The 24,414-nt window shown below is 55.2% G+C and overlaps 7 protein-coding genes and 1 pseudogene across 8 annotated transcripts; all 8 read right to left on the minus strand.

Moving 5' to 3' along the window:
• Positions 1–948: 948 nt before the first annotated feature.
• Positions 949–1,245, minus strand: LOC141971533 (feather beta keratin). Its single transcript, XM_074928938.1, has one exon. It carries the CDS (start codon positions 1,243–1,245, stop codon positions 949–951), a length of 297 nt encoding a protein of 98 aa, XP_074785039.1.
• Positions 1,246–4,311: 3,066 nt separating this feature from the next.
• LOC141971489 (feather beta keratin) lies at positions 4,312–4,608 on the minus strand. The gene has a single exon (XM_074928873.1). It carries the CDS (start codon positions 4,606–4,608, stop codon positions 4,312–4,314), a length of 297 nt encoding a protein of 98 aa, XP_074784974.1.
• Positions 4,609–7,652: 3,044 nt separating this feature from the next.
• On the minus strand, positions 7,653–7,949 carry LOC141971512 (feather beta keratin-like). The gene has a single exon (XM_074928911.1). The coding sequence runs from the start codon at positions 7,947–7,949 to the stop codon at positions 7,653–7,655; it is 297 nt and encodes a 98-aa protein (XP_074785012.1).
• Positions 7,950–10,328: 2,379 nt separating this feature from the next.
• On the minus strand, positions 10,329–10,625 carry LOC141971495 (feather beta keratin). Its single transcript, XM_074928890.1, has one exon. It carries the CDS (start codon positions 10,623–10,625, stop codon positions 10,329–10,331), a length of 297 nt encoding a protein of 98 aa, XP_074784991.1.
• Positions 10,626–13,690: 3,065 nt separating this feature from the next.
• On the minus strand, positions 13,691–13,987 carry LOC141971644 (feather beta keratin). The gene has a single exon (XM_074929131.1). The coding sequence runs from the start codon at positions 13,985–13,987 to the stop codon at positions 13,691–13,693; it is 297 nt and encodes a 98-aa protein (XP_074785232.1).
• Positions 13,988–17,051: 3,064 nt separating this feature from the next.
• LOC141971414 (feather beta keratin) lies at positions 17,052–17,348 on the minus strand. Its single transcript, XM_074928756.1, has one exon. The coding sequence runs from the start codon at positions 17,346–17,348 to the stop codon at positions 17,052–17,054; it is 297 nt and encodes a 98-aa protein (XP_074784857.1).
• Positions 17,349–20,023: 2,675 nt separating this feature from the next.
• On the minus strand, positions 20,024–20,803 carry LOC141971413 (feather beta keratin-like; annotated as a pseudogene).
• A 2,615-nt stretch (positions 20,804–23,418) lies between these two features.
• On the minus strand, positions 23,419–24,099 carry LOC141971463 (feather beta keratin). Of its 2 annotated transcripts, none has more exons than XM_074928802.1 (2): positions 24,071–24,099; positions 23,419–23,743 (listed from the first exon to the last, which is right to left on the minus strand). In XM_074928802.1, exon 2 carries the CDS (start codon positions 23,713–23,715, stop codon positions 23,419–23,421), a length of 297 nt encoding a protein of 98 aa, XP_074784903.1. In that variant the 5' UTR covers positions 23,716–23,743; positions 24,071–24,099. The 2 variants fall into 2 exon arrangements, with proteins under 2 accessions (XP_074784903.1, XP_074784904.1); XM_074928803.1 differs by having other exon boundaries at positions 23,419–23,739; positions 24,067–24,099.
• Positions 24,100–24,414: the final 315 nt, after the last annotated feature.

The following is a 24,414-nucleotide window of genomic DNA, read 5'->3' on the forward strand; positions in this document are numbered from 1 at the left end:
GGGCACCTCCCCAGGCACAGCCTGCACAGCAACTGAGTGAGGTCTCTGGAGAGACCCTGTCCCTTCTACTCCTTCCTGACGCCCTCCTATTCTGGGGTTAGGAAGAAGTGCTGGGAGCAGGGAAAGTTAAGGACACATTGCATGTGGTAAAATGCAACTAAACCATGGGTCACGTGGGTGTTAACCTGCACAGAAATGTCTCCCTGCAGATCAAAGTCTTGCCTCATCACCTGGAAGACCGTCTCCAATTTTGCTTCCTGCTCACATGTCCCTTGGGGGAGCTCCTGGACACCCTTTGCCTGCTCAGACAATACCACACAGCCCTCCACTGCCCCATCTCTCTTCATGTGGCCACAGTTCTTGAGGGACCTCAGCTCCTACAGGTACAAGAAGGTGCCGCATGAGCACTTAGCCACCCACCCCTTTACTTCCAGGGCATCCCATTTTCCCATGGACACCTTGGCTGGGCATCCAAGGAGGGAAGGAACACGAGGAGACATGAAGCTACAATGCAGCATAAATTTTAATGAGTCTAAAGAGAGAAAACAAGCAGCACATGCTGGGAGGGACCCCATCCACGATACTACAAAGGCATCAGAGAGTCAGGATCCCCTTCACAGCCATGGTATATGTGTAATCCTCCCACTCACATGGGAAGAAGGGAATGACAAGGGCTTCTCTCTCCTTGTCTTGGTTATGAACCCATGGCACAGGAGAGCAGGAGACAACAGGGACTCATGATGTGGAGAAGAAAGCAGGAGAAGCAGAAGACATCAGCTGGCCGTGTTCCCAGCCAGCACAGGCTGACACCTTGCTTCCCTCCCTCGTCTGCAGGAGGGCACGAGGGTGCTCAGCCCCTCTGGAAACTCTGGCCAGCAGCTCCATCCTCAGTCCGGCACCTGGCTTTGGGTTCCTGGTCGATGCACTCACGGGACGTCCAGCCCGGCTCTAGCAGGGCAGGCACCTTCTGCTGTAGGAGCGGCCACCAATGCCAGAGAGGCCAAAGCCCCCGGAGTTGATGGGCACTCCCTCCTCACTCAGGATGCTGCCAACGGCAGCGGAGGTGGTGGATCCCACGGCGGTGTTCTGGGGGAAGGAGCTGAGGATGGGTCCGGGCAGGGTCACCACCACGGGAGAGGGCTGGATCACCACGCGGGAGTCCTGGCACTGCCTGACGCAGGGCTCGTTGCAGCTGTTGGCCAGCGGGGTTGGGCCGCAGGGACGGCACAGATCGTAGCAGGACATGGCGGCGGGTCGGAGGTGCACCTGGGAGAGAGGGCAGGGAAAGCACAGGCAGCAGGTGAGGCACAGCCTGACAGCCGGCTCGCCAGGAGAAAAGGCACAGCCTGGGCAGCAGGGACAGCCTGCACAGGGAGCAAGGGAGAGTAAAGGGACCTTGTCCTAGAAAATCCAAGACCTTTGCCCACATCCAGTGGTGGTGGGGAGGACCTGAGAGACCGGAATAAAACCAAAGAACAAGAGACTCGGAAAAGCAATAGCGAGCGCAGAAGTCAAAGTAGAGAAGAAGAGTGGGGCAAGGCGGTTGCAGCTCACCTTGTTCAGCAAGGAGGAGAAGGCGAGAGAAGTGGATGAGGGACTGTGCTGTGGCACTGGCTTTTATACTCACCCAGACCGCCCCAGGCCCAGAGGCGCCCTTTGAGCCTATAATGTGTTTACCAACAAGCTCATCTTTTATGGAAAGCAGCACAATTATAGAAAAGGGGTGGTCGTTTATTTTCCTGCAACGCTGCCTTTTCATTTCCCTGTCCATGACTGGCCCTTTCAGCCACACGGGCTCCTTTCAAGTGACAGTATTAGAGGCCAAAATGTTTCCGGGGAAATGACACAGCACTGAAGGAAGAAGATGAAGGCAAGGAGAAGGAGATGGCCAATCTGGTCAGGTGATGCCAGCCTCGCACCCTCCCAGGCCTTCTTCTGAGTTTTTCTCCTAACATCTGTGACCTCATTTCCTTGCAAACCCGTCACTGAAGTCAGACTTCCAACACGGTTCCTAAGGGAGGACCAGCCACATCCTCAGCTTTGCCTACAGAGCTGCTCAGGCTGTGTCAGGCACCAGCTCTCCAAGCGTGTCAGCTCTGCCCCTCTGTGAGATGGAGCACTGCTCTTCAGAGAAGAAAGCCTGGCTGTTTTCCCTCCCACCCCCAACAGCAGCGTCTAGAGGTCACCAGCACACGCGGGTTTCAGAAAGAAGGATGCTGCTCTGACACCACCCCCTGTTGCTTCACCGCTCCTGTTAAACTGAGATGGCGACGTTCCTCTCTTCAAACAAAGGCACGTGCTGGGGACCAAACACATCTGCTTTCCTCCTGCCCGTGGTCCTTGCCTCAACTTCTGCTTTGGCTCCACATACTGATGGGAGAGCACACACATCTCCAAACACCCAGCGAGATTTCCAGGCAACAAATCACCCTCCACAGAAACACGCAAGGGCTGGCAGCGCCAGCAAGGACAGTCTGGAGAGCAGCAGCTGTCAGGATCTGCCCAGGGGTGCATGCCAGGGGGAAGACTCAATGCTCTGCACAGCATTTCCTGGGGCAGAGAGGAGCTGAATGTCCCCAAGAGGAATGACAGTCCTGCTTGGGGCACCAGCCACATTCCTCTGACACTCCAGATGGGTCCTCCGTGCAAAGGTGGACAAATCTCCTTCCCCAATCAGGATGGGACTCCCCCAGAGACAGGCAAGTCTCTAATCACAGAGGCCCAGGCCACATTCCTCATTTAAGATGATGAAGAGCGCCTAGAAGCCGCACTGTGTTAACCTGATGATGACGATAAAAGTCCATCCAAACAGAAATGCTGTCAGGGCTCATTGTGACTGCTCCAACACCCTGCTGCACCCAGATCCCTCTGGTCACGTGCCACAGATGCTGCCTTCCCTCCCTGGTACCATCTTTTCACCCATCCATGCTTCTGCTGCCATCTCATTGTGGCTCAGGAGTGCTGACGGAGGGAGCATTTCCCCGGGGCCTTCCTGCACAGCAGGCACAGGGGGGTTGCTGACAGCAGCTCTTGCGGGGAAGACAAAGCTTTAGCTATGGGGAAAGGCAGTGTAGGGGTTCCCAAGGTGTATGGGACACTAGAAGAGGGGACCCTCACTCTATGTGAAGCAGGATTGGGGGGCATGGGGAGAAAAACATCACCAGTGGAGGACTAGAGTATGTGGGAGGAAGGGACAGGGCTCCTCTCCTACATCCCCTGTGGCAGCAGCAACCACTGCATCCCAGAGCAGTAGACCTCACCAGCTACCTGCCAACTCCATGCCCATTCTCACTGTAACTTCCCTTCTGAATATCGGTTATCTTGCATTTCAAGAGAGCTGGGCATGGAGAAAAAATGTCCTGACTCTGGAGATTTCCTTTCCTTCATTCCACTGGTGATGAGAGGACAGAGAGGGACTTGCTAAATACCCTCAGCTCAGTGCCGTGGGGCACAGACCATACAATCACACAGGAGTGACTGTGCTGCAAACATTGATGAGTACTTCAAGAGCCTTCTGGGGGCTACAGTGAGATGGTTTGTGGGAAGAGGTAGAACGCTACTGGCTCCTGGGCATCTGTTACATGTCTTAGAGCAATGAAATACATTGCAGGGCTTTGCTGGGAGACAAAAATAGTCTCTTGTTTGGGACACAGTGGTGTGGGTGGCTCTCAGAAGGTCATATCCCATGTGAAGGTCAGCCCCATCCAGGTGAACATTTCAGTGTGGTTCCCCTCATCCAAAGCCCCCAGGGAACATATGAGTCCACCACAAACCTTCAGCCCCACCTTTGCACTCTATAACATCTCATTTCCCCCTGGATGTCTTAACCAGGCAGCCCAGGAGGGAAGAAACACGAGGAGACATGAAGCTACAATGCAGCATAAACTTTAATGAGTCTATAGAGAGAAACCAAGCAGCACACGCTGGGAGGGACCTTGTCCAGGCTGCTACAAGGGCACCTGACAGTCAGGAACCCCTTCAAAGGCATGGGAAACACATCTTCCTCTGACACACATGGTGAGAGGGGGATAGGAAGGGCCCCTCTCTGCTTGCCTCAGGATGAAGCCATGGCAAAGGAGAGCAGGAGACAACAGGGACTCATGATGTGGAGAAGAAAGCAGGAGAAGCAGAAGACATCAGCTGGCCGTGTTCCCAGCCAGCACAGGCTGGCACCTTGCTTCCCTCCCTCGTCTGCAGGAGGGCACGAGGGTGCTCAGCCCCTCTGGAAACTCTGGCCAGCAGCTCCATCCTCAGTCCGGCACCTGGCTTTGGGTTCCTGGTCGATGCACTCACGGGACGTCCAGCCCGGCTCTAGCAGGGCAGGCACCTTCTGCTGTAGGAGCGGCCACCAATGCCAGAGAGGCCAAAGCCCCCGGAGTTGATGGGCACTCCCTCCTCACTCAGGATGCTGCCAACGGCAGCGGAGGTGGTGGATCCCACGGCGGTGTTCTGGGGGAAGGAGCTGAGGATGGGTCCGGGCAGGGTCACCACCACAGGAGAGGGCTGGATCACCACGCGGGAGTCCTGGCACTGCCTGACGCAGGGCTCGTTGCAGCTGTTGGCCAGCGGGGTTGGGCCGCAGGGACGGCACAGATCGTAGCAGGACATGGCGGCGGGTGGGAGGTGCACCTGGGAGAGAGGGCAGGGAAAGCACAGGCAGCAGGTGAGGCACAGCCTGACAGCCGGCTCGCCAGGAGAAAAGGCACAGCCTGGACAGCAGGGACAGCCTGCACAGGGAGCAAGGGAGAGTAAAGGGACCTGGTCCCCAGAAAATCCAAGACCTTCACCCACATTCCATGGTGGTGGCGAGGACCTGAGAGACCGGCATAAAACCAAAGAACAATAGACTGGGAAAAGTAATAGCGAGTGCAGAAGTCAAAGTAGAGAAGAAGAGTGGGGCAAGGCGGTTGCAGCTCACCTTGTTCAGCAAGGAGGAGAAGGCGAGAGAAGTGGATGAGGGACTGTGCTGTGGCACTGGCTTTTATACTCACCCAGACCGCCCCAGGCCCAGAGGCGCCCTTTGAGCCTATAATGTGTTTACCAACAAGCTCATATTTTATGGAGAGCAGCACAATTAAAGAAATGAGGTGGTGGTTTATTTTCCTGCAACGCTGCCTTTTCATTTCCCTGTCCATGACTGGCCCCTTCAGCCACACGGGCTCCTTTCAAGTGACAGTATTAGAGGCCAAAATGTTTCCAGGGAAATGACACAGCACTGAAGGAAGAAGATGAAGGCAAGGAGAAGGAGATGGCCAATCTGGTCAGGTGATGCCAGCCTCGCACCCTGCCAGGCCTTCTTCTGAGTTTTTCTCCTAACATCTGTGACCTCATTTCCTTGCAAACCCGTCACTGAAGTCAGACTTCCAACACGGTTCCTATGGGAGGACCAGCCACGTCCTCAGCTTTGCCTACAGAGCTGCTCAGGCTGTGTCAGGCACCAGCTCTCCAAGCGTGTCAGCTCTGCCCCTCTGTGAGATGGAGCACTGCTCTTCAGAGAAGAAAGCCTGGCTGTTTTCCCTCTCACCCCCATCAGCAGCGTCTAGAGGTCACCAGCACACGCGGGTTTCAGAAAGAAGGATGCTGCTCTGACACGAACACCTATTTATTGCTTCACCACTCCTGTTAAACTGAGATGGCGACGTTCCCCTCTTCAAACAAAGGCACGTGCTGGGGACCAAACACATCTGCTTTCCTCCTGCCCGTGGTCCTTGCCTCAACTTCTGCTTTGGCTCCACATACTGATGGGAGAGCACACACATCTCCAAACACCCAGCGAGATTTCCAGGCAACAAATCACCCTCCACAGAAACACGCAAGGGCTGGCAGCGCCAGCAAGGACAGTCTGGAGAGCAGCAGCTGTCAGGATCTGCCCAGGGGTGCATGCCAGGGGGAAGACTCAATGCTCTGCACAGCATTTCCTGGGGCAGAGAGGAGCTGAATGTCCCCAAGAGGAATGACAGTCCTGCTTGGGGCACCAGCCACATTCCTCTGACACCACAGATGGGTCCTCCGTGCAAACGTGGACAAATCTCCTTTCCCAATCAGGATGGGACTCCCCCAGAGACAGGCAAGTCTCTAATCACAGAGGCCACATTCCTCATTTAAGATGATGAAGAGAGCCTAGAAGCCGCACTGTGTTAACCTGATGATGACAGTAAAAGTCCATCCAAACAGAAATGCTGCCAGGGCTCATTGTGACTGCTCCAACACCCTGCTGCACCCAAATCCCTCTGGTCACGTGCTACAGATGCTGCCTTCCCTCCCTGGTTCCATGTTTTCACCCATCCATGCTTCTGCTGCCATCTCATTGTGGCTCAGGAGTGCTGACGGAGGGAGCATTTCCCCGGGGCCTTCCTGCACAGCAGGCACAGGGGGGTTGCTGACAAAGCTTTAGCTATGTGGAAAGGCAGTGTAGGGGTTCCCACGGTGTATGGGACAGCAGAAGAGGGGACCCTCACTCTGTGTGAAGCAGGTCTGGGATGCATGGGGAGAAAAACATCACCAGTGGAGGACTAGAGTATGTGGGAGGAAGGGACAGGGCTTCTCTCCTACATCCCCTGTGGCAGCAGCAACCACTGCATCCCAGAGCAGTAGACCTCACCAGCTACCTGCCAACTCCATGCCCATTCTCACTGTAACTTCCCTTCTCGATATCAGTTGTCTTGCATTTCAGGAGAGCAGGGCAGGGAGAAACAATGGCCTGACTCTGGAGATTTCCTTTCCTTCACTCCACTGGTGATGAGAGGACAGAGAGGGACTTGCTAAATACTCTCAGCTCAGTGCCACGGGGCACAGACCATACAAACACACAGGAGTGACTGTGCAGCAAACATTGATGAGTACTTCAAGAGGCCTTTGGGGGCTACAGTGAGATGATTTGTGGGAAGATGTAGAATGGTATCGGCTCCTGGGCATCTGTTACATGTCTTAGAGCAATGAAATACATTGCAAGGCTTTGCTGAGAGACGAAAATAGTCTCTTGTTCAGGACACAGTGGTGTGGGTGGCTCTCAGAAGGTCATATCCCATGTGAAGGTCAGCCCCATCCAGGTGACCATTTCAGTGTGATTCCCCTCATCCAAAGCCCCCAGGGAACATATGAGTCCACCACAAACCTTCAGCCCCACCTTTGCACTCTATAACATCTCATTTCCCCCTGGACAACATGGCTGAGAATCCCAGGAGGGAAGGAACACAATGAAACATCAAGCTACAATGCAGCATAAACTTTAATGAGTCTATAGAGAGAAACCAAGCAGCACACGCTGGGAGGGACCCTGTCCAGGCTGCCACAAGGGCATCTGAGAGTCAGGAATAAACTCGCTGCCATGGGACATGCAATTTCCCCTGACACACATGGTGAGAGGGGGATAGGAAGGGCCCCTCTCTGCTTGCCTCAGGATGAAGCCATGGCACAGGAGAGCAGGAGACAACAGGGACTCATGATGTGGAGGAGAAAGCAGGAGAAGCAGAAGACATCAGCTGGCCGTGTTCCCAGCCAGCACAGGCTGGCACCTTGCTTCCCTCCCTCGTCTGCAGGAGGGCACGAGGGTGCTCAGCCCCTCTGGAAACTCTGGCCAGCAGCTCCATCCTCAGTCCAGCACCTGGCTTTGGGTTCCTGGTCGATGCACTCACGGGACGTCCAGCCCGGCTCTAGCAGGGCAGGCACCTTCTGCTGTAGGAGCGGCCACCAATGCCAGAGAGGCCAAAGCCCCCGGAGTTGATGGGCACTCCCTCCTCACTCAGGATGCTGCCAACGGCAGCGGAGGTGGTGGATCCCACGGCGGTGTTCTGGGGGAAGGAGCTGAGGATGGGTCCGGGCAGGGTCACCACCACGGGAGAGGGCTGGATCACCACGCGGGAGTCCTGGCACTGCCTGACGCAGGGCTTGTTGCAGCTGTTGGCCAGCGGGGTTGGGCCGCAGGGACGGCACAGATCGTAGCAGGACATGGCGGCGGGTCGGAGGTGCACCTGGGAGAGAGGGCAGGGAAAGCACAGGCAGCAGGTGAGGCACAGCCTGACAGCCGGCTCGCCAGGAGAAAAGGCACAGCCTGGGCAGCAGGGACAGCCTGCACAGGGAGCAAGGGAGAGTAAAGGGACCTGGTCCCCAGGGAACACCTGCCTAGAGAGACCAAGACCTTCACCCACATCCCGTGGTTGTAGTGAGGAGCTGAGAGACAGGAACACAACCAAAGAGTAAGGGTCTGGGTAAAAGCAATACCGAGCCCAGAAGACAAAGAGAAGAAGAGAAAGAAGAATGGGTCAAGGCAGTTGCAGCTCACCTTGTTCAGCAAGGAGGAGAAGGCGAGAGAAGTGGATGAGGGACTGTGCTGTGGCACTGGCTTTTATACTCGCCCAGACCGCCCCAGGCCCAGAGGCGCCCTTTGCACAGGGAATGTGTTTACCAACAAGCTCATCTCGCATGCAAAGCAGCACAATTACAGAAATGGGGACACTGCTTATGTTCCCTGCAACGCTGCCTTTTCATTTCCCTGTCCATCACAGGCCCCTTCAGGCACACGGGCTCCTTTCAAGTGACAGTGTTAGAGGCCAAAGCCTTTCCAGGGGAAATGACACGTCAGCACAGGCAGGTGACGCAGGCAGCAATGAAGACTCTACCACCCCACCAGCTCTTACCATGTCTTTGCCCTCCAGGGCCTCACATTAAAGTGTTTCCTGATGAATGGGGAGGTCTCACTTAACCCTGAGGCTTCAGCTTGGACATGCACAGCCAAGGGTCGGCACCATCAGTCGCTCGCTCTCGTGCTCTGCTCACTCACACTGCATTAGGCATCGCCTTTCCAGCCAGGGCACCTCTGCCTTGGCTTTTACTTTAGACTCTCTCTCTGTGCTTTGATCTCGGCAGAAGCTGGCCCGACTCCTTTGCCATCTTCCTTCCCTCCTCCATCCCCACCTGCCTTAAGCAGCCGACTACCAGTGGTTCAGAATGACGGCTATTCCCCTCCCAGCACCCTTTGCTGGAGACCTCAGGCACAGTCGGAGCCCCCCACTGACCAAGGCACACGCTGACCAACCCATACACATCCTCCCTCCTGCCCGTGTCTTCGACACAACTTGTGCTTTGTCCCCCCACCCACCGCCACAGCAGGCATGACCAGGTAGTCGGCGGATTCCCACAGGACACCCAACTGGGCTCAGCAGCAAGCAGGGTCCTGGCATCTTTGCAAGGAGAGGCGGAGGAGCGCGACGCAAGAGGAGCCTCCTACTGTCCCTGAAGCTGCACCAGCGCAGCAGGACCAAAGCATTGCCCGTGGAGGGCAAGGGCATGGGAAGGAGGGACTGAGAACAGAGCTGGCGGGGTACCACTGCCTCACTCTGCCCTGCCTGAGGCCTGATTGGAGGGATAAAAGGATCACTGCTGGGCACCTCCCCAGGCACAGCCTGCACAGCAACTGAGTGAGGTCTCTGGAGAGACCCTGTCCCTTCTACTCCTTCCTGACGCCCTCCTATTCTGGGGTTAGGAAGAAGTGCTGGGAGCAGGGAAAGTTAAGGACACATTGCATGTGGTAAAATGCAACTAAACCATGGGTCACGTGGGTGTTAACCTGCACAGAAATGTCTCCCTGCAGATCAAAGTCTTGCCTCATCACCTGGAAGACCGTCTCCAATTTTGCTTCCTGCTCACATGTCCCTTGGGGGAGCTCCTGGACACCCTTTGCCTGCTCAGACAATACCACACAGCCCTCCACTGCCCCATCTCTCTTCATGTGGCCACAGTTCTTGAGGGACCTCAGCTCCTACAGGTACAAGAAGGTGCCGCATGAGCACTTAGCCACCCACCCCTTTACTTCCAGGGCATCCCATTTTCCCATGGACACCTTGGCTGGGCATCCAAGGAGGGAAGGAACACGAGGAGACATGAAGCTACAATGCAGCATAAATTTTAATGAGTCGAAAGAGAGAAAACAAGCAGCACATGCTGGGAGGGACCCCATCCACGATACTACAAAGGCATCAGAGAGTCAGGATCCCCTTCACAGCCATGGTATATGTGTAATCCTCCCACTCACATGGGAAGAAGGGAATGACAAGGGCTCCTCTCTCCTTGTCTTGGTTATGAACCCATGGCAAAGGAGAGCAGGAGACAACAGGGACTCATGATGTGGAGAAGAAAGCAGGAGAAGCAGAAGACATCAGCTGGCCGTGTTTCCAGCCAGCACAGGCTGGCACCTTGCTTCCCTCCCTCGTCTGCAGGAGGGCACGAGGGTGCTCAGCCCCTCTGGAAACTCTGGCCAGCAGCTCCATCCTCAGTCCGGCACCTGGCTTTGGGTTCCTGGTCGATGCACTCATGGGACGTCCAGCCCGGCTCTAGCAGGGCAGGCACCTTCTGCTGTAGGAGCGGCCACCAATGCCAGAGAGGCCAAAGCCCCCGGAGTTGATGGGCACTCCCTCCTCACTCAGGATGCTGCCAACGGCAGCGGAGGTGGTGGATCCCACGGCGGTGTTCTGGGGGAAGGAGCTGAGGATGGGTCCGGGCAGGGTCACCACCACGGGAGAGGGCTGGATCACCACGCGGGAGTCCTGGCACTGCCTGACGCAGGGCTCGTTGCAGCTGTTGGCCAGCGGGGTTGGGCCACAGGGACGGCACAGATCGTAGCAGGACATGGCGGCGGGTCGGAGGTGCACCTGGGAGAGAGGGCAGGGAAAGCACAGGCAGCAGGTGAGGCACAGCCTGACAGCCGGCTCGCCAGTAGAAAAGGCACAGCCTGGGCAGCAGGGACAGCCTGCACAGGGAGCAAGGGAGAGTAAAGACACCTGGTCCCCAGAAAATCCAAGACCTTCACCCACATTCCATGGTGGTGGCGAGGACCTGAGAGACCGGAATAAAACCAAAGAACAAGAGACTCGGAAAAGTAATAGCGAGTGCAGAAGTCAAAGTAGAGAAGAAGAGTGGGGCAAGGCGGTTGCAGCTCACCTTGTTCAGCAAGGAGGAGAAGGCGAGAGAAGTGGATGAGGGACTGTGCTGTGGCACTGGCTTTTATACTCACCCAGACCGCCCCAGGCCCAGAGGCGCCCTTTGAGCTTATAATGTGTTTACCAACAAGCTCATATTTTATGGAGAGCAGCACAATTAAAGAAATGAGGTGGTGGTTTATTTTTCTGCAACGCTGCCTTTTCATTTCCCTGTCCATGACTGGCCCCTTCAGCCACACGGGCTCCTTTCAAGTGACAGTATTAGAGGCCAAAATGTTTCCGGGGAAATGACACAGCACTGAAGGAAGAAGACGAAGGCAAGGAGAAAGAGATGGCCAATCTGGTCAGGTGATGCCAGCCTCGCACCCTGCCAGGCCTTATTCTGTGTTTTTCTCCTAACATCTGTGACCTCATTTCCTTGCAAACCCGTCACTGAAGTCAGACTTCCAAGACGGTTCCTATGCGAGGACCAGCCACGTCCTCAGCTTTGCCTACAGAGCTGCTCAGGCTGTGTCAGGCACCAGCTCTCCAAGCGTGTCAGCTCTGCCCCTCTGTGAGATGGAGCACTGCTCTTCAGAGAAGAAAGCCTGGCTGTTTTCCCTCCCACCCCCATCAGCAGGGTCTAGAGGTCACCAGCACACGCGGGTTTCAGAAAGAAGGATGCTGCTCTGACACGAACACCTATTTATTGCTTCACCACTCCTGTTAAACTGAGATGGCGACGTTCCCCTCTTCAAACAAAGGCACGTGCTGGGGACCAAACACATCTGCTTTCCTCCTGCCCGTGGTCCTTGCCTCAACTTCTGCTTTGGCTCCACATACTGATGGGAGAGCACACACATCTCCAAACACCCAGCGAGATTTCCAGGCAACAAATCACCCTCCACAGAAACACGCAAGGGCTGGCAGCGCCAGCAAGGACAGTCTGGAGAGCAGCAGCTGTCAGGATCTGCCCAGGGGTGCATGCCAGGGGGAAGACTCAATGCTCTGCACAGCATTTCCTGGGGCAGAGAGGAGCTGAATGTCCCCAAGAGGAATGACAGTCCTGCTTGGGGCACCAGCCACATTCCTCTGACACTCCAGATGGGTCCTCCGTGCAAAGGTGGACAAATCTCCTTCCCCAATCAGGATGGGACTCCCCCAGAGACAGGCAAGTCTCTAATCACAGAGGCCACATTCCTCATTTAAGATGATGAAGAGCGCCTAGAAGCCGCACTGTGTTAACCTGATGATGACGATAAAAGTCCATCCAAACAGAAATGCTGTCAGGGCTCATTGTGACTGCTCCAACACCCTGCTGCACCCAAATCCCTCTGGTCACGTGCCACAGATGCTGCCTTCCCTCCCTGGTACCATCTTTTCACCCATCCATGCTTCTGCTGCCATCTCATTGTGGCTCAGGAGTGCTGACGGAGGGAGCATTTCCCCGGGGCCTTCCTGCACAGCAGGCACAGGGGGGTTGCTGACAGCAGCTCTTGCGGGGAAGACAAAGCTTTAGCTATGGGGAAAGGCAGTGTAGGGGTTCCCAAGGTGTATGGGACACTAGAAGAGGGGACCCTCACTCTATGTGAAGCAGGATTGGGGGGCATGGGGAGAAAAACATCACCAGTGGAGGACTAGAGTATGTGGGAGGAAGGGACAGGGCTCCTCTCCTACATCCCCTGTGGCAGCAGCAACCACTGCATCCCAGAGCAGTAGACCTCACCAGCTACCTGCCAACTCCATGCCCATTCTCACTGTAACTTCCCTTCTGAATATCGGTTATCTTGCATTTCAAGAGAGCTGGGCATGGAGAAAAAATGTCCTGACTCTGGAGATTTCCTTTCCTTCATTCCACTGGTGATGAGAGGACAGAGAGGGACTTGCTAAATACCCTCAGCTCAGTGCCGTGGGGCACAGACCATACAATCACACAGGAGTGACTGTGCTGCAAACATTGATGAGTACTTCAAGAGCCTTCTGGGGGCTACAGTGAGATGGTTTGGGGGCAGAGGTAGAACGCTACTGGCTCCTGGGCATCTGTTACATGTCTTAGAGCAATGAAATACATTGCAAGGCTTTGCTGGGAGACAAAAATAGTCTCTTGTTTGGGACACAGTGGTGTGGGTGGCTCTCAGAAGGTCATATCCCATGTGAAGTTGAGCCCCATCCAGGTGAACATTTCAGTGTGGTTCCCCTCATCCAAAGCCCCCAGGGAACATATGAGTCCACCACAAACCTTCAGCCCCACCTTTGCACTCTATAACATCTCATTTCCCCCTGGATGTCTTCACCAGGCAGCCCAGGAGGGAAGAAACACGAGGAGACATGAAGCTACAATGCAGCATAAACTTTAATGAGTCTATAGAGAGAAACCAAGCAGCACACGCTGGGAGGGACCCTGTCCAGGCTGCTACAAGGGCACCTGACAGTCAGGAACCCCTTCACAGCCATGGGAAACACATCTTCCTCTGACACACATGGTGAGAGGGGGATAGGAAGGGCCCCTCTCTGCTTGCCTCAGGACGAAGCCATGGCAAAGGAGAGCAGGAGACAACAGGGACTCATGATGTGGAGAAGAAAGCAGGAGAAGCAGAAGACATCAGCTGGCCGTGTTCCCAGCCAGCACAGGCTGGCACCTTGCTTCCCTCCCTCGTCTGCAGGAGGGCACGAGGGTGCTCAGCCCCTCTGGAAACTCTGGCCAGCAGCTCCATCCTCAGTCCGGCACCTGGCTTTGGGTTCCTGGTCGATGCACTCACGGGACGTCCAGCCCGGCTCTAGCAGGGCAGGCACCTTCTGCTGTAGGAGCGGCCACCAATGCCAGAGAGGCCAAAGCCCCCGGAGTTGATGGGCACTCCCTCCTCACTCAGGATGCTGCCAACGGCAGCGGAGGTGGTGGATCCCACGGCGGTGTTCTGGGGGAAGGAGCTGAGGATGGGTCCGGGCAGGGTCACCACCACGGGAGAGGGCTGGATCACCACGCGGGAGTCCTGGCACTGCCTGACGCAGGGCTCGTTGCAGCTGTTGGCCAGCGGGGTTGGGCCGCAGGGACGGCACAGATCGTAGCAGGACATGGCGGCGGGTCGGAGGTGCACCTGGGAGAGAGGGCAGGGAAAGCACAGGCAGCATGTTAGGCACAGCCTGACAGCCGGCTCGCCAGGAGAAAAGGCACAGCCTGGGCAGCAGGGACAGCCTGCACAGGGAGCAAGGGAGAGTAAAGACACCTGGTCCCCAGAAAATCCAAGACCTTCACCCACATTCCATGGTGATGGCGAGGACCTGAGAGACCGGAATAAAACCAAAGAACAAGAGACTCGGAAAAGTAATAGCGAGTGCAGAAGTCAAAGTAGAGAAGAAGAGTGGGGCAAGGCGGTTGCAGCTCACCTTGTTCAGCAAGGAGGAGAAGGCGAGAGAAGTGGATGAGGGACTGTGCTGTGGCACTGGCTTTTATACTCTCCCAGATCGCCCCAGGCCAGAGGCGCCCTTTGAGCATATAATGTGTTTACCAACAAGCTCATATTTCATGGAGAGCAGCACAATTAAAGAAATGAGGTGGTGGTTTATTTTTCTGCAACGCTGCCTTTTCATTTCCCTGTCCATGACTGGCCCCTTCAGCCACACGGGCTCCTTTCAAGTGACAGTATTAGAGGCCAAAATGTTTCCGGGGAAATGACACAGCACTGAAGGAAGAAGAAGAAGGCAAGGAGAAAGAGATGGCCAATCTGGTCAGGTGATGCCAGCCTCGCACCCTGCCAGGCCTTATTCTGTGTTTTTCTCCTAACATCTGTGACCTCATTTCCTTGCAAACCCGTCACTGAAGTCAGACTTCCAACACGGTTCCTAAGGGAGGACCAGCCACGTCCTCAGCTTTGCCTACAGAGCTGCTCAGGCTGTGTCAGGCACCAGCTCTCCAAGCGTGTCAGCTCTGCCCCTCTGTGAGATGGAGCACTGCTCTTCAGAGAAGAAAGCCTGGCTGTTTTCCCTCTCACCCCCATCAGCAGCGTCTAGAGGTCACCAGCACACGCGGGTTTCAGAAAGAAGGATGCTGCTCTGACACGAACACCTATTTATTGCTTCACCGCTCCTGTTAAACTGAGATGGCGACGTTCCCCTCTTCAAACAAAGGCACGTGCTGGGGACCAAACACATCTGCTTTCCTCCTGCCCGTGGTCCTTGCCTCAACTTCTGCTTTGGCTCCACATACTGATGGGAGAGCACACACATCTCCAAACACCCAGCGAGATTTCCAGGCAACAAATCACCCTCCACAGAAACACGCAAGGGCTGGCAGCGCCAGCAAGGACAGTCTGGAGAGCAGCAGCTGTCAGGATCTGCCCAGGGGTGCATGCCAGGGGGAAGACTCAATGCTCTGCACAGCATTTCCTGGGGCAGAGAGGAGCTGAATGTCCCCAAGAGGAATGACAGTCCTGCTTGGGGCACCAGCCACATTCCTCTGACACTCCAGATGGGTCCTCCGTGCAAAGGTGGACAAATCTCCTTCCCCAATCAGGATGGGACTCCCCCAGAGACAGGCAAGTCTCTAATCACAGAGGCCACATTCCTCATTTAAGATGATGAAGAGAGCCTAGAAGCCGCACTGTGTTAACCTGATGATGACAGTAAAAGTCCATCCAAACAGAAATGCTGTCAGGGCTCATTGTGACTGCTCCAACACCCTGCTGCACCCAGATCCCTCTGGTCACGTGCCACAGATGCTGCCTTCCCTCCCTGGTACCATCTTTTCACCCATCCATGCTTCTGCTGCCATCTCATTGTGGCTCAGGAGTGCTGACGGAGGGAGCATTTCCCCGGGGCCTTCCTGCACAGCAGGCACAGGGGGGTTGCTGACAGCAGCTCTTGCGGGGAAGACAAAGCTTTAGCTATGGGGAAAGGCAGTGTAGGGGTTCCCACGGTGTATGGGACAGCAGAAGAGGGGCCCCTCACTCTATGTGAAGCAGGATTGGGGGGCATGGGGAGAAAAACATCACCAGTGGGGGACTAGAGTATGTGGGAGGAAGGGACAGGGCTCCTCTCCTACATCCCCTGTGGCAGCAGCAACCACTGCATCCCAGAGCAGTAGACCTCACCAGCTACCTGCCAACTCCATGCCCATTCTCACTGTAACTTCCCTTCTGAATATCGGTTATCTTGCATTTCAAGAGAGCTGGGCATGGAGAAAAAATGTCCTGACTCTGGAGATTTCCTTTCCTTCATTCCACTGGTGATGAGAGGACAGAGAGGGACTTGCTAAATACCCTCAGCTCAGTGCCGTGGGGCACAGACCATACAATCACACAGGAGTGACTGTGCTGCAAACATTGATGAGTACTTCAAGAGCCTTCTGGGGGCTACAGTGAGATGGTTTGTGGGAAGAGGTAGAATGCTACTGGCTCCTGGGCATCTGTTACATGTCTTAGAGCAATGAAATACATTGCAAGGCTTTGCTGGGAGACAAAAATAGTCTCTTGTTTGGGACACAGTGGTGTGGGTGGTTCTCAGAAGGTCATATCCCATGTGAAGGTCAGCCCCATCCAGGTGAACATTTCAGTGTGGTTCCCCTCATCCAAAGCCCCCAGGGAACATATGAGTCCACCACAAATCTTCTGCCCCACCTTTGCACTCTATAACATCTCATTTCCCCCTGGATGTCTTCACCAGGCAGCCCAGGAGGGAAGAAACACGAGGAGACATGAAGCTACAATGCAGCATAAACTTTAATGAGTCTATAGAGAGAAACCAAGCAGCACACACTGGGAGGGACCCCGGCCAGGCTGCTACAAGGGCACCTGACAGTCAGGAACCCCTTCACAGCCATGGGAAACACATCTCCCTCTGACACACATGGGGAGATGGGGATATGAAGGGCCCCTCTCTGCTTGCCTCAGGACGAAGCCATGGCAAAGGAGAGCAGGAGACAACAGGGACTCATGATGTGGAGAAGAAAGCAGGAGAAGCGGAAGACATCAGCTGGCCGTGTTCCCAGCCAGCACAGGCTGGCACCTTGCTTCCCTCCCTCGTCTGCAGGAGGGCACGAGGGTGCTCAGCCCCTCTGGAAACTCTGGCCAGCAGCTCCATCCTCAGTCCGGCACCTGGCTTTGGGTTCCTGGTCGATGCACTCACGGGACGTCCAGCCCGGCTCTAGCAGGGCAGGCACCTTCTGCTGTAGGAGCGGCCACCAATGCCAGAGAGGCCAAAGCCCCCGGAGTTGATGGGCACTCCCTCCTCACTCAGGATGCTGCCAACGGCAGCGGAGGTGGTGGATCCCACGGCGGTGTTCTGGGGGAAGGAGCTGAGGATGGGTCCGGGCAGGGTCACCACCACGGGAGAGGGCTGGATCACCACGCGGGAGTCCTGGCACTGCCTGACGCAGGGCTCGTTGCAGCTGTTGGCCAGCGGGGTTGGGCCACAGGGACGGCACAGATCGTAGCAGGACATGGCGGCGGTTCGGAGGTGCACCTGGGAGAGAGGGCAGGGAAAGCACAGGCAGCATGTGAGGCACAGCCTGACAGCCGGCTCGCCAGTAGAAAAGGCACAGCCTGGGCAGCAGGGACAGCCTGCACAGGGAGCAAGGGAGAGTGAAGAGACCTGGTCCCCAGGGAACACCTGCCTAGAGAGACCAAGACCTTCACCCACATCCCGTGGTTGTAGTGAGGAGCTGAGAGACAGGAACACAACCAAAGAGTAAGGGTCTGGGAAAATCAATACCGAGCCCAGAAGACAAAGAGGAGAAGAAGAGAAGAGTGGGTCAAGGCGGTTGCAGCTCACCTTGTTCAGCAAGGAGGAGAAGGCGAGAGAAGTGGATGAGGGACTGTGCTGTGGCACTGGCTTTTATACTCGCCCAGACCGCCCCAGGCCCAGAGGCGCCCTTTGCACAGGGAATGTGTTTACCAACAAGCTCATCTCGCATGCAAAGCAGCACAATTACAGAAATGGGGACACTGCTTATGTTCCCTGTAACGCTGCCTTTTCATTTCCCTGTCCATCACAGGCCCCTTCAGGCACACGGGCTCCTTTCAAGTGACAGTGTTAGAGGCCAAAGCCTTTCCAGGGGAAATGACACGTCAGCACAGGCAGGTGATGCCCCACTGATGAGGACTGCCCCACCTCGCCAGTTAATGCCAGTCTCCGGCCCTCCAGGGCCTCACATTAAAGTGTTTCCTGATGAATGGGGAGGTCTCACTTAACCCTGAGGCTTCAGCTTGGACAAGCACAGCCAAGGGTCGGCACCATCAGTCGCTCGCTCTCGTGCTCTGCTCACTCACACTGCATTAGGCATCGCCTTTCCAGCCAGGGCACCTCTGCCTTGGCTTTTACTTTAGACTCTCTCTCTGTGCTTTGATCTCGGCAGAAGCTGGCCCGACTCCTTTGCCATCTTCCTTCCCTCCTCCATCCCCACCTGCCTTAAGCAGCCGACTACCAGTGGTTCAGAATGACGGCTATTCCCCTCCCAGCACCCTTTGCTGGAGACCTCAGGCACAGTCGGAGCCCCCCACTGACCAAGGCACACGCTGACCAACCCATACACATCCTCCCTCCTGCCCGTGTCTTCGACACAACTTGTGCTTTGCCCCTCCACCCGCCGCCACAGCAGGCATGACCAGGTAGTCGGCGGATTCCCACAGGACACCCAACTGGGCTCAGCAGCAAGCAGGGTCCTGGCGTCTTGGCAAGGAGAGGCGGAGGAGCGCGACCCAAGAGGAGCCTCCTACTGTCCCTGAAGCTGCACCAGCGCAGCAGGACCAAAGCATTGCCCGTGGAGGGCAAGGGCATGGGAAGGAGGGACTGAGAACAGAGCTGGCGGGGTACCACTGCCTCACTCTGCCCTGCCTGAGGCCTGATTGGCGGGACAAAAGGATCACTGCTGGGCACCTCCCCAGGCACAGCCTGCACAAAAGCCAAGACATGTGTGTGGAGGAATTGCTGCGTGTCTGCTCCAGACTCACTTCCCTTCAAGACACAGTGGCATACACAGAAGGACTCCGCAACACTTAATGCTTTTGATCACATGACTGCTCCAGAGAGGGCAAAGGTGCATTTCCTGCTCCCTTCCAGGCTCCTGCAGGGTTTCCAGGACTTGCCACCAACACCACACATCAGTTTCACTAGGGGTAGGATGAGCCCGGTATTTCCATCCCCCTTCCCTCCATTTTACACACCCATGACCAACCCATTCCCATTATACTAAAACCTAGCGGAAGGCTCTCATCTCCCTTTACACACTTGCCCTGGCTGCCACCTGCCCCTTTATCTCCTTCTTGACTCCTTCCTATTCCAGGGTTTGAGAGTAGTGCTTGGCAGAGGGAAAGTCAAGGACACATTGCGTGTGGCCACATGCAACCAGAGTGTCAGTCAGGTGGGTGTTAACCTGCACAGAAATGTCTCCCAGCAGGTCAAAGCCTTCCCTCACCAACTGGAAGTCAGTCTCCAACTTTACTTGCTGCTCACGTGTCCCTTGGGGGAGCTCCTGGACACCCTTTGCCTACTCAGACAATACCACACAGCCCTCCACTGCCCCATCTCTCTTCATGTGACCACAGATCCTGAGGGCACTCAGCTCCTACAGGCACAAGAAGGTGACACATGGGCATTTACCCGCCCACCCCGTTCCCTGCAGAGCATCCCGTTTACCCGTGGACTCTTTGGCTGGGCATGCCAGGAAGGAAGAAACACAAGGAGACATGAATCTACAATGCAGCATAAATTTTAATGAGTCTAAAGAGAGAAAACAAGCAGCACATGCTGGGAGGGACCCCAGGGCACCGGACAGTCAGGAACCCCTTCACAGCCATGGGACACGCATCTACCTCCACACACATGGGGAGATGGGGACAGGAAGCACCCTCTTTTCTTGCCTCAGGATGAAGCCATGGCACAGGAGAGCAGGAGACAACAGGGACTCATGATGTGGAGGAGAAAGCAGGAGAAGCAGAAGACATCAGCTGGCCGTGTTCCCAGCCAGCACAGGCTGACACCTTGCTTCCCTCCCTCGTCTGCAGGAGGGCACGAGGGTGCTCAGCCCCTCTGGAAACTCTGGCCAGCAGCTCCATCCTCAGTCCGGCACCTGGCTTTGGGTTCCTGGTCGATGCACTCACGGGACGTCCAGCCCGACTCTAGCAGGGCAGGCACCTTCTGCCACAGTAGCGGCCACCAATGCCAGAGAGGCCAAAGCCCCCGGAGTTGATGGGCACTCCCTCCTCACTCAGGATGCTGCCAACGGCAGCGGAGGTGGTGGATCCCACGGCGGTGTTCTGGGGGAAGGAGCTGAGGATGGGGCCGGGCAGGGTCACCACCACGGGAGAGGGCTGGATCACCACGCGGGAGTCCTGGCACTGCCTGACGCAGGGCTCGTTGCAGCTGTTGGCCAGCGGGGTTGGGCCGCAGGGACGGCACAGATCGTAGCAGGACATGGCGGCGGGTCGGAGGTGCACCTGGGAGAGAGGGCAGGGAAAGCACAGGCAGCAGGTGAGGCACAGCCTGACAGCCGGCTCGCCAGGAGAAAAGGCACAGCCTGGGCAGCAGGGACAGCCTGCACAGGGAGCAAGGGAGAGTAAAGGGACCTGGTCTCCAGGGGACCCCTGGTAGAGAGCCCAAGACCTTCACCCACATCCCATGGTTGTAGTGAGGAGCTGAGAGACAGGAACACAACCAAAGAGCGAGGGTCTGGGAAAATCAATAGCGAGCCCAGAAGACAACGAGGAGAAGAAGAGAAAGAAGAGTGGGGCAAGGCAGTTGCAGCTCACCTTGTTCAGCAAGGAGGAGAAGGCGAGAGAAGTGGATGAGGGACTGTGCTGTGGCACTGGCTTTTATACTCGCCCAGACTGCCCCAGGCCCAGAGTCGCCCTTTGTGTCTGTAAGGTGTTATCTACAATCTCATATTTTATGGTAAACATCCCACTTCAGTGAATGGGTTTCATTGTTTACATTCCCTGCAACGCTGCCTTTTCATTTCCCTGTCCATGACTGGCCCCTTCAGCCACACGGGCTCCTTTCAAGTGACAGTATTAGAGGCCAAAATGTCTCTAGTAGAATTGACAATAAAAATCCGGCAGGCATTTCAGCCAACTGGGTGGAGTGGTGCCATATTTTCAGGTAATGTCAGCATCTTACGCTCCTGAGGCCTGCTTTTAGCCTTTGATGTAATGAATGCAGATTTTTTCATTATAAACCTAAGATTAAAGGCCAGGCTTTTTCATGCAGGACCGGCCAAATCCATTGCGCTCTGTGGTTCCAAGGCCTTTTATGCTTTGTTTGGTATCTTGTTTTTTTTTGGGGGGGTTTGTTTTTTTTTTTGTGATGGAGACTATACTGTTGGGCTTTTCAACTTTCTTCTGTATCTCTCACTGCCCTTAGAACAAATCAGACTGTTTTGCCTCTCACTTCTTTCATCATTTCCTAGATTTCCCCAGTCACCATTACAAGAATGTTTCAGAAAGGATGACATTGGTTTCCCACAAGGAAGTATAAGTTAACCACTGCTGTGATCTTGCAGAAACAACTCCCTTATAACAACCTCTCATGGATTCAAACCTCTTCCTTCTTCCATTCCCCATGTCCATACCTCAACTTCTTTGGCCTTACGTGCTCATGGGAGAGCACATATTGTTCCAAACACTCAGCGACATTTCCACGCACATATCACCCTTTGCAGAAGCGAGGGCTGGCAGCGCCAGCAAGGACAGTCTGGAGAGCAGCAGCTGTCAGGATCTGCCCAGGGGTGCATGCCAGGGGGAAGACTCAATGCTCTGCACAGCATTTCCTGTGGCAGAGGAGGAGCTGAATGTCCCCAAGAGGAATGACAGTCCTGTTTGGGGCACCAGCAGCATTCCTCTGACACTCCAGCTGGGTTCTCTGTGCAAAGGTGGACAAATCTCCTTCCCCAATTAGGATGGGACTCCCCCAGAGACAGGCAAATCTCTAATCACAGATGCCCAGGCCAGATTCTTCATTCAGGAAGGTTAAGGGCACCTTTAGTTTGACAGGAGATAATGATCCAAGCATATATACATGCAGAAGAATTTCCCAGCGTGGCTGCAACAAGAAGCCCTGAGTGTAATGGAAATATTTCCTTCAAACATAAAAGTGTTTTCATTACCCTCAAACCATACTGAGCACCAGTTTTATATCCTTGGCTCTTCATCTTAAAATCAGAACATTAAATGCAGAGAAGACATTTCCTACCATGTCTCCATTGTACCCGACTCAGCTTCCCCATACTGAGTGCCTACATGAAGGTTTAAGCATTCTGACACACCCTGCACCCTCCAGGTATGTACTGAGGATGTTTCCTTCCTTCCCTGGTTTGATCTTGACCTTGCTTCTGCTAATGGTTCAGCATGGCTTAACAATCATGGATGAGAGTGTAATTCTACAGGATCTCACAGCAGATCCTGGCAGAGCGGTATTTTGAAGGAAAGCTTTCTTTCAGGGAAGAAGGTAACCCTATGGTGCAAACATATACTTTTAACAGGATACTGCGTAAGAATAGTCTCTGATTATGTCAAAATACAACAGGGAAAAATGCAAAGCATCCCCCAAGGAGAAAAAGATCACAGAAGGAGGGCAAAGGCACGAAAGCTGAAAACTAAAATTATATTTCCTTTTACACAGTTACTGTAAATGCCACCTGGCCCTTCAACTCCTTTGGGAGACCATTCAGTTCCAGGGTGTGGAAGCTTAAGGGAGGGAAAGTCAAGGTCACCTTGCAGGTAATAATGTGCAACCAGAGCCTGGTTCAGGTGGGTGTTAACCAGCACAGAAAAGTCTCTCAGCAAGTCAAAGCCTTGGCTCATCAACTGGAAGCCCATCTCCAACTTTGCTTGCTGCTCACGTGTCCCTTTGGGGAGCTGCTGGACACCCTTTGCCTACTCAGACAATACCACACAGCCCTCCACTGCCCCATCTCTCTTCCAGTGACCACAGATCCTGAGGGCACTCAGCTCCTACAGGAACAAGAAGGTACCACAATGGACCTTTCCGCCCACCCCTTTCCCTGCAGAGCATCCCTTTTTCCATGGACAACTTGGCAGGGCATCCCATGAGGGAAGGAACACGAGGAGACATGAAGCTACAATGCAGCATAAATTTTAATGAGTCTAAAGAGAGAAACCAAGCAGCGCATGCTGGGAGGGACCCCATCCAGGCTGCTACAAGGGCGCCTGACAGTCAGGATCCCCTTCACAGCAACAGTAGAGGCATCTTTCTCCCACACTATGGGGAGATGGGGATGGAAGGGCCCCTCTCTGCTTTCCTCAGGATGAACCCATGGCACAGGAGAGCAGGAGACAACAGGGACAAATGATGTGGAGAAGAAAGCAGGAGAAGCAGAAGACATCAGCTGGCCGTGTTTCCAGCCAGCACAGGCTGGCACCTTGCTTCCCTCCCTCGTCTGCAGGAGGGCACGAGGGTGCTCAGCCCCTCTGGAAACTCTGGCCAGCAGCTCCATCCTCAGTCCGGCACCTGGCTTTGGGTTCCTGGTCGATGCACTCACGGGACGTCCAGCCCGGCTCTAGCAGGGCAGGCACCTTCTGCCACAGTAGCGGCCACCAATGCCAGAGAGGCCAAAGCCCCCGGAGTTGATGGGCACTCCCTCCTCACTCAGGATGCTGCCAACGGCAGCGGAGGTGGTGGATCCCACGGCGGTGTTCTGGGGGAAGGAGCTGAGGATGGGGCCGGGCAGGGTCACCACCACGGGAGATGGTTCGATAATCACGCGGGAGTCCTGGCACTGCCTGACGCAGGGCTCGTTGCAGCTGTTGGCCAGCGGGGTTGGGCCACAGGGACGGCACAGATCGTAGCAGGACATGGCGGCGGGTCGGAGGTGCACCTGGGAGAGAGGGCAGGGAAAGCACAGGCAGCAGGTGAGGCACAGCCTGACAGCCGGCTCGCCAGGAGAAAAGGCACAGCCTGGGCAGCAGGGACAGCCTGCACAGGCACAAGAGAGGATTAGGAGATCCAGCCTTACACTTCCCCTGTAAAGAGAGACTAACACTTGATCTCGCTTCCCAACAGAGTGGCAAACTAACGGAGATATTGTGAGCAGGATCGAAGTCCACAGCTCTCAGCAAAAGCTACACCAAAGCAAAGGCTCTGTTGGGGATAGAAGAGACAAAGCAGAAGTACAAAGAAAAGGCAAAGGCGGTTGCAGCTCACCTTGTTCAGCAAGGAGGAGAAGGTGAGAGAAGTGGATGAGGGACTGTGCTGTGGCACTGGCTTTTATACTCGCCCAGACTGCCCCAGGCCCAGAGGCACCCTTTGAGCATATAATGTGTTTACCAACAAGCTCATCTCGCATGCAAAGCAGCACAATTACAGAAATGGGGACACTGCTTATGTCCCCTGCAACGCTGCCTTTTCATTTCCCTGTCCATCACAGGCCCCTTCAGGCACACGGGCTCCTTTCAAGTGACAGTGTTAGAGGCCAAAGCCTTTCCAGGGGAAATGACACATCAGCACAGGCAGGTGACGCAGCCAGCAATGAAGACTCTACCACCCCACCAGCTCT

This window comes from Athene noctua, chromosome 29, assembly GCF_965140245.1.
Source record: "Athene noctua chromosome 29, bAthNoc1.hap1.1, whole genome shotgun sequence".
In the NCBI taxonomy this organism is placed as follows: domain Eukaryota; kingdom Metazoa; phylum Chordata; class Aves; order Strigiformes; family Strigidae; genus Athene; species Athene noctua.